Source organism: Cyrtonyx montezumae, unplaced genomic scaffold (genome assembly GCF_038088225.1).
Source record: "Cyrtonyx montezumae isolate F1298 unplaced genomic scaffold, pur_monq_1.0 scaffold_37, whole genome shotgun sequence".
Taxonomy (NCBI): Eukaryota; Metazoa; Chordata; class Aves; order Galliformes; family Odontophoridae; genus Cyrtonyx; species Cyrtonyx montezumae.
This window is the reverse complement of record NW_027072042.1, coordinates 1088645-1102645: the sequence shown is the minus strand read 5'-3', so window position 1 is coordinate 1102645 and position 14001 is coordinate 1088645. Positions and strand designations below refer to the sequence as shown.

General features: G+C 46.6%; 1 protein-coding gene across 2 annotated transcripts in view; it reads right to left on the bottom strand.

The window, feature by feature from the left end:
* Positions 1-14001, bottom strand: part of GDPD5 (glycerophosphodiester phosphodiesterase domain containing 5) — a 158423-nt gene that overhangs the window by 4963 nt on the left and 139459 nt on the right. For both annotated transcript variants that reach the window (XM_065745754.1, XM_065745755.1), the window contains exons 10-14: positions 13532-13682; positions 12129-12347; positions 10197-10354; positions 8285-8432; positions 6203-6285 (exon numbers count right to left, since the gene is read on the bottom strand). In XM_065745754.1, the coding sequence (XP_065601826.1) occupies positions 6203-6285; positions 8285-8432; positions 10197-10354; positions 12129-12347; positions 13532-13682 (759 nt within the window). The remainder of the gene's footprint in view (positions 1-6202; positions 6286-8284; positions 8433-10196; positions 10355-12128; positions 12348-13531; positions 13683-14001) is intronic.

Below are 14001 nucleotides of genomic sequence, written 5' to 3'. Positions count from 1 at the left end.
ACAAGGACTGCAGACACCCAAAACCTCTCTGCACCACATCAGCTGGCCAACTGCCCTCGGGAGGTGAACTATTTTGACTCTTAGGATGGCTACGAGGGAGCAGAGACTGAGCCAAGTAAAGAAACTTCCTTTTCCTCGCTGCACGTCATGCTCACATCTGCAGGAGAGGAGAACTCAAAGAAAAATTCCTGAGGCACGCAGCAAAGCCATCAGCATGAGACGCTCAGAAGGAAAGCACGAGCTCTCTCAGTGCAGGTAGATCATCACATACGATGCCCCTGGATGGAAGTTCTCCCAGGGCAGGGAGAACTTCTCCCTCTCCCACTTGCCAGGTCTTTGCTTAAATGCTTCCAATCCAACCCAAAATGCACACTTTCTTTTTTTTTTTTAGCTTCACCACAAATTTCCATCACACGGACGACAACATAGAGCTGATGAGAACCTGGCTGCACACGAACACCAGGCAGGCTTTTCATTCTAAAAGTGCATATAAGGAAAGTGCTGAGCGTTAGTAATCAACAGCAGCAGCAAAGCCAAGTAGGGTTTTGCTTTTAAAGCTCTTCTTTTCACTCTGTGAGCACCCCTGTCACACAGATCCTCAAAGGAAATATAGGAATTGGAGGAATATTTCCTTCAAATAAAGGGAAACTGCTGCTTAGTGGGTTTTCATAGCCCCCAACCCCAACGATTTGTTCCACCTCTTGCACACAGAGGAAGGTTTCAATGATTCCCATTCTTCCTGCCAGAGCCAGGGACGTAACAAAGCTATTGGGTGGAAAAACAGCAGAGATTTAGGGTGGCCTACAGATTTTCCAATCTTCTGGCACCATCTAGTGGCTTATCCACAGAATAAAAATGTGATATCTCTGGGTTTTTCATTTTATTTCTCTTTATTTTTATTTTTTTTTCCTTGGGGAGGGTGATGGTGAGTGACAACTGCCTTCTCTTGCATTTCTAACCTTGTCCCCACCCCACAAGCAGATTTGAGAAGCTCCACACATTACCAATGTGGGCCCACAGCACTGGCCTGAAACAATCACACATGAGGTCCTGGCGTTTTTCCATTCAAAATGAAATAAAATAAATCTGTCTGGTGCTGATTTTCATGGTTTCCACTTTTTTTTTCCCATGAATCCCAGTGGGTGACATTACACTGTTGGAGTATAGAGGCAGACAGGGCTGTGTGACAGAAGGAAGATGAAGTGGGATGGAGTGGGGTGGCCACATGGACCCAAGCACAAAAGCAACCCAGAAGCAGCACGAGGGGGTGAAGATATTAAAACATAGAAAAGGAAGAAAAACCAAAACCTAAAACCATGATTTTTATTTCGTCATCATCATCTAATCTGAGCTACTTCAACTTGGAAGATGACCATTTTTCCCTTAGTGGTCCACAGAGGCAGATCCAACTAAGATTGGTATGTGCACGGGGTCTCACAGGATAAGAAATTCTTTAATCAGGACCAAAACACTTTGTCAACACAACCATGTGCCCACAGCATTAGGATGTGCACTATTAGGCTGTGTTGCATGGCTGAAAGGCATGCTGATCTCTTACTCACAGGGTCAAGAATTCCCATAGAGGGCATGGGCCCCTTTAGGGCACAGAGCTCTGGACAGGACGCCCCAGCTCCAGCAGCTCTTGTACCACTTCTCCGGGTAAAGTTTGTGCACCCACCTGAGCTGAAGCACACTGACTCCAGGTGTCCTCTGAGTCCTCTCCCCTAAAATTTTGTGGCCCTTTTCTGGGCTAGTTCAGAGTGTTAGTAGGTCCAGTCAGGACTTCCTGAGCATCCAGGAGGGGATTTCAGCCCCAGGTAAGAGGAGCAGAGCAGGGCTCATAGCTGGGATGCATATTCAAATAGAACGCACCCAAGGAGCAACATCAAAACCAGCCCAAATTTGCAAGGGTCATGCAATTAACAGTTAGCTTCTCCAGCTGCCTGCAGCCCCATGCAAAGCAAACCAAGCTCCCAATAACCAACCCCATTTTGAAAGACACCCTTAGCAGAGGCGCCATCGGTCTATTTAACCGTGATACGACCCCAATCGATGCTGCATGAAACATTTTCTGCTGAGCTCAGGAGACTTAGGGTCACCAGGAAGCTTATTTAATAGGAAATAACACCTCTCCTACCCCCTTGGACTCTGTTGTGACCGGCCACACGTGCAAAAAGGGCAGCCCAGAGCAGGGCTCGTTGTGCCCGACAGACAGCAGGTTGGTCGTGTTCTGGGAGGCATCAAAGCAGACCAGACGGACATGGGGTACGAACAGACTAAAAAATACTGGGACAACAACACAGAGACAGCACACACCGTGTTAGGGCCATGACTGGGGTGCTTGGGTTGAGGAGAAGTGGAAGGGAAAGGAGATGGGAGAGGAGAGACTGGGAAGAAAACAGAGTTGGTTGATACCGAGGTCATAGGATGGAAGTGAGCCAAGAGCCAAGCCAGCCACAACCACACAGCCCCCATCCTGCTATTCACAGAATCCTATAATACCTTGGGTTGGAAGGGACCCCAAGGATCATCAGGCTCCAACCCCCCTGCCTCAGGCAGGGCCCTGATCTCCAGGTCTGGTACTAGACCAGGTTTCCCAGGGCCCCATCCAACCTGGTTCTGAACGCCTCCATTGCTCTTGTCTAAAGCCTGACCAACTCCTCTGTGGCTCTCTCTTCTCCCTACCCACATAAAAAGTGCCAGAGAGCAATGGAGAGTTGAAAGGAGGAGGACACTCAACCTCCTTTGCCACATAGCCAGTCCCATTTTGGTGAGGTGATGTGAGGGTGGAACACTGCAAGTCCAAGCACCTGGTGGAGCAGGTGATGCTTCCATATGGCCAAGCCCAACCCCAAAGGTGGTGGGTAGGGGAAGAGGGGGGCCAAGCACACATAGGGAGGAGCCAGTCCTCAAAAATGCAACCCCATGGTGCCAAGCAGAAGGAATGGAGAAGGTAACGTGGAGAATTTGGTCTGTGTATGGACGTGGTAAAGGCTTTACTGCAGAAAGGTGACAGTGCTTTCCTTCAACAGGATGAGAACTACCACTGAGAAAACAGTCAAGGTAAGTAGAAATTTGGGTTGTCAATTTATGGCACTTGAAATCCAAAATCCCAGGCTCGTTCCATTCCTGGGTACAGTGCTGTTTTTATTTTCTGACTGTATTTCCAGTTTCATAGTAGTGTAACTGGGAGAAGCCTCCAAAGCTGAGTGCAGCAGTCATTGAGCCAAAGCTGTTCAGCTGTTAGCCCTATTAATTAATTCCCAGGCTGGAGAGCCAACGCTTGATATAATTGAACGGGTTACGTTTTCATCTTCTTTCAAACTGGGCAGCTTAGAAAAGGTTGGTCTCAAAAAACCTCTGGTAAATGCAGGAAAAGGATATTCTGTAGTGAAATCATATCCATGGAGAAAGCATCATCTCCAGTGGGAAATGCCCAGTTTCAACACACTGCAGGACCTCAGAACAGGGCTGTTCTAAGAGGCAGCAACTTTGATCTTTGTAACAAAGGACAGATTGCCTTCAAAGCATCCGCCAGCTTCAGCATCAGGCTCCCGTGGTGCTCATGGCTATGGACCATGCAATGTTCTGACTCTTATGGTCCCCCTGTGAAGCCAGATGTTTGAAAGCATCATGGAAAAGCTGCGTCCTGCACTGTCTATCTGCAGTGAAGCCGTAGCAGAGAGGGAGAAAGAAAGAGAGAAAGGAAGGTTGAATAAAAAAGAGGAGGAGGAGGAAAGCACCAGAATTACCTGATCATGTGATAGCTGTGAGATGCCAGAATGCAGCAGAGAGAGAAAGAGGAGGAACATGCACAACAGTCAGAGCAGTAAGAAAATAAACAAGGCAAAGAGGCAAAAAAGACTGGTTAGAAGTCATCACAGTTGGTATTTCCCTTCTGGAGAGCCTGCCACGATCCTGTTCCCAGAGCTGAAGTAGTAGAAGAGCAGGAGCAATCCCTGCCCTACAGAGGAGAGACAAGCCATGCAGAGGAGAGAGACAAGCACATCGAAGCAGTGCCTCTGTTCCCACCCACCCCTCGTCCTTGCGTGGAGGAAGCAGCTCTGTTTTGCCCCATAAAGGACTTCAGGAAAAAAAAACCAACAACACAACCACATACACAAACAAAAACACATGACACGTTGAAGGCCAAATGTCAAGCCTCGCTTCCTGGAGCCGTGAAGAGCAGGGAAATGGGCATCTCCTGGGTGGGATGCACAGAGAAGGAGCTCTCAAGATGGCAGTTCTTCTGTTGTAGAAAATCCAACTTCTGATGCTGGAGTTATTCTCCTTCCTTCTACTGACTTGGGGTTGAGTTGTCCCAAGGGAGAGAAATCCCATAATCCTTCCACCCCCTCTCCCTGTTTCTTCTCTCCCTGCTCCACCAAACCATCTCCAAGCTGGAAAATCATCATGGGGAGAGGAAGAGTCCGTACATCGGAATGTCAGGTAGCAGACCTATAGCTTACAGCATGATTTGGTTTAACTCTTTTGGATGTGGTCTTCTGAGTGTGACAAAGCATGCCAAACTGACTTTGGGAGATGATGCAAAAGTCTTCAAGTGGTGAAAGGTCACCGGTTGGACTGGACGATCTTGGAGGTCTTTTCCAACCTTAAGGACTCCATGAATTACTTCACTGCCATGGCCTTTAAATTCTGCTCTTGATAGAAGAGCATTAAGGAGCTGAGTCCCTGCCTTCAGGCTCCCCAGTGTATTTCTGTACCTGACAGAGAAATGAAGGTCTGAACGACAGGGAAATCTCTTATTAAACCCACTGATGAATCTGAGGGAGTAGAGAAAGCTTCCAGACAACACAGCCACAAGGCCTTTCTGGAGGAGAGGTTTAATTGGCTGCAATTTGAATCACCAGACTACTGAGTAAAATTATAAACACACTGGTAAATCTCATTTAGGTCGTTGTTTTCATTAAGTGTTGGTAAATCGAATCTGAGAGGGGTTTGAATCTGCTTCTCATCCTATTATGCTGTGCTGGAATGGGTGACCTACTGGGCACTGGTCTACCAGGCTGGGACTGTGCGAGTTGCAAATTTAGAAGGACATAATTATCAACAGACCCAACATATGGCCTGAAGTCAAACTCATAGCAGGTGCTGGCAGGAGCAATAGCTTGCTGTAACATGGTGAAAATGCCCAGGTAATTATCTGCCCTGGGGAGGGAAAGGGATTGCTGCAAGCAGATGATCTGGGGCAGCGTGACAGCAAAATCACTGGCTCATAAAGCTGAAGGAAATGAATTTGCTACTCCTAACACAAAGGCACTTTGGAGATCAAGAAAGAAGGAAAGCACAAGCCCCTCGCTGTCTCTAGTATAGTGCTTCGTGCATGCTAAAGCAGATGAGATTACAAAGCTGGGCGAAGAGAGAGGTGTAATTTCAGAATGACATTTTCCCAGGAGAAGGTTGCTGCTTGTCGCTGGAAGAAGAGCAGCTCTTTCCCTGAGAGGGTTATTTCAGTGTCATCACTGACAGCTGAAGTGCCTCTTAGGAGGACAGGCACATTGCCAGGAGAACACCATCATTTCCTCCCTTATAATCAAGAGGGTGGTTTGGCCAACTCTACCATTAGCGAGCCGATTTGTCTCCTACTGATTCATCAGTGTCTTAAGCTTGCCCTGCTCCCAGCCTTTCTGTTCCATGCCTGTGTTCAAGGACCTTGACCTGCTAGAGGCTTCTGCCACCCCAGTTGCTTTGAAAAAAGGGGAATTTTTCTCCAAGCATCCAGTTGAGCAACTGATTGGAGCTGCTTAGCTGTAACAGTTTTGCATCTCTCTCCATCCCAACGGAAGCCAACTGCTTTTAGAAAAACTAAAAGAGAGCCCCGTTGTAAAAACTGTAATTGCAGAAACTTAAATTACTTCCTCTCCTTCAAAGTCCCTAAAAACACCTAAGGTTTCTCTCCCATGCACATTTATGAGAAGAGCAAGGAGGCTGCCAGGAGTCACGTTGTGAGATCTCTTATTCTTCTTAAAGCAGTGACTTCATCGAATTCAAATGTCATCTCAGACGTGGAATTAATTATCGTTTGCAGTCTTTGTAGGAATTTTTAATCAGCACTTTTCCTGCTATGGCAATCCACGTGCCCAAAGAGCACCATGGTCCTCTCTTCCGTCTCTACCCCACACTCTCAATGAAAACACACGCCACAAATACACGAGAGTTGAGCCATCACAATGCTACTTACTTCTGGAATATAAAAACTCCTACAATTACGATAAAGGAAATGAGATCAGACGTGATCCAGATTAGGCGGTACTCGTCTGGAGGCTGGAAGACAAAAAACAGGCACAGATTTAAGAGCTGTGTACCATCACAGGGAGACCACACACTGCTGAAGTTACCACCAGGGCAGAAAGGAAAGCACAGAGCTGCAAGGGGCACAGATAAATCACACTCATGACATTTCTGTCACTCGGGATGGCATTATCAGGAAGCAAGCGGGAAGAGCTTCAGTCTTTAAGCGCTTTGCACGCGCTGATGTCTTCGCAGAGCTCTGTGGGCTGAAAGTTCCCTATCTCAGCTGTGCCTCTGGGTGAGGAGAGAGGCTCTTGGAAATCCAGGTCTGTGGGAAAACAAAAAACACATGCACGTTGCCCATGAGACAAACATGTTCCTTTCTGAGTGCTAGTTTAGCTGGTTAGAATAGCTCCTGTAATATAAGCGTTTAGGTCTCAATTTCTGTCCTGTAAGGACAGGCAACTCTTGCTACATTTGTTGGTCTAACTAATAATTATTAATAATCAACTCCTGATGATGCTCAGGAAACACCCAGCCATCACAGCCACCAGGAATAGCCAACCAACTTCTGCTTGGCAAGTGAAACCAGTTGGGAACCACCAACATTGCCACCTCTGTCTCCCAGAATAGAAGTAATAGTTTTTCTGGTCACTACCTCTTTGTGTGCCCCAATTTATCCTGCAGGAAGAGCAAGGCAATGCTTCAATTCGCTAACACTTCTGATAAACAATTCATCCTTAATTTTCAAACTTCATTATGGAAAAGAGACATCTGACATGGTGTTGATACTGCAATAGGACCTGTCTAATTTTCTGCATTTATGAAGGCCAACAGGCACAAAAATGACACTGCCTCTTTTTCCTGATTTGACAACACCATCATAGCTGTTTTGAATGAAAATTCAGGAGGCTTCTAGGTCAGAAGAAAATCTACACAACTCAATTTTTCACTTATCCAAGTTAGCATTCCACAACAACACCCAAAATATCAGGTTCTCCTGCGGGGACAAAAGTTGTATTTCCCATGGTATATCCCAAACTATAGGTAGACATGAACAGAACCTTCTGGGCAAGCTCTAGCACTTCAATTACCATAAAATCCTGCAGAAATCTCAGAGTTAGTGAAGGTTTTATGAGCACAAAAACTGGAATCCAGAAAGTAACTCAAACCTTTGAGGGAGAACCTCAAAAATGCAGGCAGGACCGGAGTACCACACTGGGCACCCACTTCAAGTTTGGGTCTGAATCCCAACTCAAGCTTTTCATTTCCAAAGCCCTCCTCTATGGGATGATGTGCTGGAATTCCAACAGATGGGAGAGCCCTAGGAGGAGGGCTCCAAGCATCAGCTGCTTTTCATAGCTGACCATCAGGATTTTGGAGTAAAAAGCTGTCAGTGATGTACCCAAAACTCCTGCCAACTGTAGAGGAAGACAGATGTTTGCAGCAGCAGAATTCAGACAGTGATAATTTCTGATGCCAACAGATCAGTCTGCTGACCATTTTCAGTTTTCCAGCTCCAGTGCACACCAGTGCAAATTTATGCTGTCAGATACAAGCAGTAGGTTAAGCTAAGACCAATAACATTCACAGATGCATAGATGTTCATTCATCTAGGCAGTAGCCTGGAGGTCCTGTCTCCATCGGAAGATGCAGATAGTTCAGCACCTGCTAAATTCCCCTTGTACTCATCTTACCTTCCCTTTCCCAACGGGATCTTTCCAACAGGAGCGTTTCCATTGAAAGAATACAGAAAAGTTGGGTGGGTTAAACGAAACATACAATACAATCTCCAAGTTCCCCAAATGTTGCATGGGGGGAGATCTGAAAGGAGGGTTTGTGCAAGAGGTGCATTGATCCTTCACCATCTTAAACATAAAGAGGGTGAAAATACTCAAGGCCAATGGTACATTGAACCCAAACATCCTCGGAGAAAGCCGCTAATAATACAGATGCAGTGAACAACCTCTAAACCTCCCCCATGGTGTTCCCTATTTTCAGGGGTCCACAGCTTCCTGTGTTCTGTGCTTACCATCAACCAGATGGGAAAAGGCACCTTGCGAAGGATGTGGGAGCTGTCGGAAGTGACCGACGGGACACCAGTGCACCACAGGATGGAGTACAGCCAGGGCTCATTCACAGTGTAGAGATTCACACTCAGGTTTGCTGCCATGTAGTCTCTGCCAGAAGAAAGAGAGAGTGAGGGGCGAGTCCTGAAGTCATCAGCACCTCGACTCATTGAATCATTACGGTTGGAAAAGACCTCCGAGAACCCAAGATGAGGGTTGGACTCGATGATCTCTTGAGGTCCCTTCTAACCCCTATGATTCTATGATCCCCAAGTCCCACCCCAACCCATCCCACCACGTCCACTGACCGTGTCCCTCAGTGTCACATCTCCACAGTTCTGAACACCTCCAGGGACAGTGACTCCACCACCTCCCTGTCCATTTCAGACACACAGAATCATAGAATCACAGAATCACTCAGGTTGGAAAAGACCTCAAAGATCATCGAGTCCAACCACGACCCAACCATACTGCCCTCACTCTAACAGCCCTCTGCTGAACCATGGCCCTGAGCACCACATCCAAATGGATTTAAACACACCCAGGGATGGTGACTCTTCATGAAGGGTGGATACACGGTGTTTCTCTAATCATCACCTCTTCATGTTGATGCGAAATTACCATCTACCTCAGATGCTCATCATGTTTCATAGGCAATCTACTTAATTAAAAACGGATTGAGTCTGCAACATCAGTTCCTACAGCTCCCATGCCCTTGTTTTAGGGACAATTGCAGGGATACATCTTCTAGTTTTCAGAGCTGGCATATGGTCCTCCCCATGAGACGAAGCCAACAGCTAGGGGCCATATTCTCAGTTATTCCACCTTTCCAGCCCGAATGTATAATAAAACAAATCATTTAAATGCATTTTTTCATCTGAAAACAAATTTTATTTCTCAAATAATTCTTTGAGAAATAAATTCGAACTCTGAAAAAAAAGGGAAAAGGTCTCTATGAGAGACAACCCACACTTTGTGAGAAAAGGGCAAAGCCATGAGCTAGCACAGTGCGTGGTTCAGATACACACTGGCAGAAGGCTGTGCATGCTGTGACAGACTCATTAAAGATGAGACCTAACCAGACTAAACAGGTGACAAAAGACAGTAGCAGAACATGGGGATTGTCTGCAAAAAAACTTCTAAAAACTAGTTTAGACATTGGACTAATCAAGAATCTGCCATAGCAGCTCTGGAGCACGTTAGCAGATTTCAAAGGGCAGCTGCTAATGAAGATGAAAACAAAGTGAACACGTTCCCTTTGTTTCCAGAGATGACAGTGGAAGAAGAATCAGGACAATTAACAGATTAGTATTTCAGAAAGGATCATCACATACGAGGCACAGATCTGGCACCGAGGGACATGTTTAGGGGGGCACAGTGGTGATGGGTTGGTGGTTGGACTTCATGATCTTAGAGGGCTTTTCCAATCTTAAAGATTCTATTCTGTGAAGCAGATGTGCAATCCTGGGGACAGCCTGGATTCTGGGTAATGGGAGGGATGAGTTCGCACAGCTCAAGTTTTTAACAGCAAGTCCATCTGAAACAACACTTACACGCAGGTAAGTCCTGGGATGACCAAGAAAGATGCTACTGGGACAGGGATGCATGCATGGCACAGTATTATTTAGCATGGCAGCACTGCAGAGCAAACGTGCTGTCAAAATCATATCCAAAGGGAGGATTGGAATAGGTTCCCAGCAAGGTGGTTGAGTCATCACCCCCGAATGTGTTTAAAAACTGTCTGGATGTGGTGCTCAGAGACAAGATTTAGTAGGGGGTTGTTAGAGTTAGGGCAGCATGGTTAGGTTGTGGTTGGACTTGATGACCTTGAAGGTCTTTTCCAGCCCGAGCAATTCTATGATTCCATGGCTCTACCTGACATCCTCATTCGTGACCTTGGTGTAACGCAGGTTGAGCTTCACGATGCCTTTCTCTCTCAAGTGCTCTGCATCCAGCTTGAGGCCAGAAGTCTGCTGGAAAGCTGGAGCCATCTGCCTGACCAGCTGCCGCTCCGTGTCCGGCAGCCACATCACCTGCAGAGGCAGAGGGAGGTCAAGACAGAGGGTTTGCAAAGCAGGTAACAGCAGCCAAGGGTTGCAGATAGTCTGGAGGTCCAGTCAGAAACAAAGATGCGTGATAGATTTTGCCTCGTTTGTCATACAGATGGTCTAGGAGAGGCACACATCCCCTGTATTTATATCCAGATGCACTTCAGAATGTTTGGGGAGCCCAGAGGAATATATAATGCACGAAAATTTAGAGGTGAAAAGGGTTGAGATGGAAAGAGGTTGAGTCAAGGGCTCATGAGATGAGGTCTAGTGTACCCCTACAAACCTGCCTTCCCATCCAATTCAGGGCACAGGGACAAATACTGACAGCAAAAGACAGTGCAGGGGAAGCCTCTCATCATCCCATGGCTGAGATTAGTTTCATTCACCCTCTTTCATTAGGGCAACATGTCAGATCAATTCCTGATGACAGGTTTGGGTGCCAGACATAAAGTGGGTGCAGGAGTCAGGCTGGGCAGTTCTATTACTTGTGCTGTACAGAGGGTGGGATGACTTTGTCAGTACCACTGGGCATTGCATTGCTTTAACCCATATGTTTAAGATCTCATCAACACTCATTAATAACCAGACATTTTGGCTCAACAGTGAAGCCTCAGACTTGCACGAAAAATGCAGTTGCACTGCTCCCCACACCTACGTGCTGACTTTTTTCCAATGCCCTCCATCCCTCTGTGGAATATCCAAGGGAAAGACAGCATGATCGTCCCCTCAGTATAGAAAAGCTGGCAGAGACTGGTGGATAAGACTGTCACTGTGACTGCAGAACTAATTAGAAATTGTATGGCAGGATCAGTCATTAAAAAGACAGATGGAAATTAAAAATAGTTCCATTTCCTACTGGCCACCCCACTGCACGAGTCAGTGCTGCACTTGTCTGTGTTTGTGGCTGCATTTAATTGGTACAGATAAAATATCTGAGTTATGAGTGGTGTAGTCACCTCACTCACCAGCCTCATTAGGCAATTTTGCAAGCAATACGTATTCAAAAAAGAGCATAGGAAAAGTGAGAGAACTGGAGCTCCTTTCCAGGCAGAAATAGGAGAGAAGAGATGCTCCCTCCAGAAGAGATCATTGCATAGAAGGAGCTGCTGACAGGCTGGGAGTAGGAGAGGACACAGCTAACAAGGCTGACTGGACACTACTAGCTCTGAGCAATTAATTGCTTGGTAATTGTAGGAAAGAAAGTCTGGAGGAGGCCTCCTTTTGCTGGTTCAGTTTATGACTACTATCTCCCATCCATCAGACATGCAGCTCAACAAAGATCTTGGGTCCAGCTTCTCAACAACCTTCTTGATGGTTCTGGACAGCCCCAAAGACTTCTTTCTTCCAGGATCAAGAGGCTCTGTTCTCTCAGCCCCTCCTCATACAACCCCTAATCAATCTGCAGGATCGATCTCACTTTCTCAGTATTTGTCTTCTGGAAGCCCCACGCTGGACACGACTGCTGAGCAGTGGAAATAATCCCATCTCTCGATCTACTAACTATCCTACCATGAGTACAGGCCAAGGTTAAGTCTTTTTGCTGACAGGGTATATTGCTGCAACCTAAAGACAGTAGGCTTTCAAATGCCCATGCTCAAGGTGGCCTTTGGGAGCACCAGCCTGCTGGCATTGAACTCCTGGCACCAAGGAACATTTCAAACCAAGCATCCAAATGGATCAAATGAGGTGCTCAAGAACTCAGGGAACCCATAAAGATGTTCAGTTTTGGAAATATCACCAGTCCCACACAACTCACAGACTGTTGCCGAATTCCTGACGCCAGGATGGTCTTCAGGGTGATGTTGATGTAAGAAGTGTAATAGGGATGATCTGGTGGCAGGTCCTGGAAGTTCAGGATGAGTGATGTGTTATCCTTGATCACCTCCAGCATATCTGCTAGCTTGCAGACAGACTGATTTGCAGCTTCCAAGTAATCAGACCTTGAGAGGGATCCAGCTGTCCAGAAAGGGTCATTCTGAAAGCAAAACATCCCAGCATTACCACCGCAGGCTCCCTGGGTGTAGGTGGAGCTCCTTTTCTATCTCACCATGGCAACAGTAGGGGATGCTGACAACTACACTCAGTGCCCATCTAGAACTTTGTTGAAGTGTTTCTCCACACTTCAGTTTCCCCCACCCAAGGGAACAAAGAGCAACAGGAGAGGAGCTATGGGATGTTGGAGAAGATGACCGTGTCTCAAAGGACAACTTCAGGTCCAAAAAACTTTTTGGTCCTTTTGGTCCAAGCCAACTTTTTGGTCCTTTTTTTGGTCCAAAACCAACCTTCCAGCTGCTGTCTTTGTCCCTCTCATCTAGCAAGAGGCATTTTCACAGCATTCCCACTCCAACAACCACATCTGTAGGCCCAGCAAGTCTCTGTGACACAGCACATGCAGCTCTTATTCAGACATCCCTACCACAGATCAGAACAGTGGTGATGCTACTGCAGCTCAGGTTACTACCAAGCGAGCACTGAGGGACCTTCAAAAAGACAAATGAAACCAGTATGTGAGCTTGCATCACTGCAGTAAGCCACATTCAAGCTTGCTAGAACGTGCCATGCTGCTGCAGCCCTCCTTCCAGACCACAATTAATGCTCTCCAGGAAATTTACAGCTGCACAAAAGATGGATCAGCCCATCCCAAGGCAATTCCTTCTTCCTTGGACTTGGAAAGCTGAACATCTCTGTGGGGTTTTGTTTTTTTTTCCATTTTAGAAACAGTTACCTCCAAACATAAATTAAGGGAAAAGTAACAATGGAACGTAAACTCTTTTCTGTTTTCTTGACAGTCGTATTTCCTCTTCCAGGGGGATTCTGCAGTTCTGAGTAGGTGAAAGAAGCACAGAAAAAAAGTGATATTTCTCCCCTGCCTCAGATTAAAAGGTAGAGAGAGGACCAAGCTACTCCAATTCCCATAGAGTGCTCTTGGAGACTAGGCCATTGCTCCAGCCCTTGGGCAACACTACCTAAAGGCAGCTGTCAATGCTTTGGGTGGGATGTCAAGCTACGTGATTAGTAGAGGACTGAACTACAAACAATTCATAGAGGTTTGGTCTACATGCAGTTCAGACCACTCTATCAAGGAGCTACCACGAAGAGAGTTCAAGCATGAGCTTTCATCCCATGACCATGGCTGCAGGACATCCTATAGGTACGCACCCGTAGGAACCACTCTCCAGCATTGAGCATTTCCAGGTCAGTCCAGTTGAACATGGAAGAGTGTTCGTAGGCCCGCTCTGGAAACACTTCCTCCACGTTCGTTGTTCTCCTGAGTGTCTTGTCGTGCATCAGAAATGGCACTCCATCATAGCTGCAAACACACAGGCCTCGTTACAGGTAGAGACAAACAACCACATAACATTTGATTAGAGAAATGGCCATCTCCACTCCATGGCTTTGAGGAGCGTATCAAAATCGTTGCGAAGATCTTGACCAACTTAACAGGCCCCCAACAGCCTCAAGACCAGTTGAAATGAGATGCACCCAGAGGAAAAATGTCTTAGAAATCTGCTTGCATTAATCCATCCCTCCCTTCCACAGTTCATGAATTTCTTGAGCGCCAAACTCATGTATCATAGAATCCCAGAATGGCTTGGACTGGAAGAGACCTCAAAGATCACCTAGCTCTA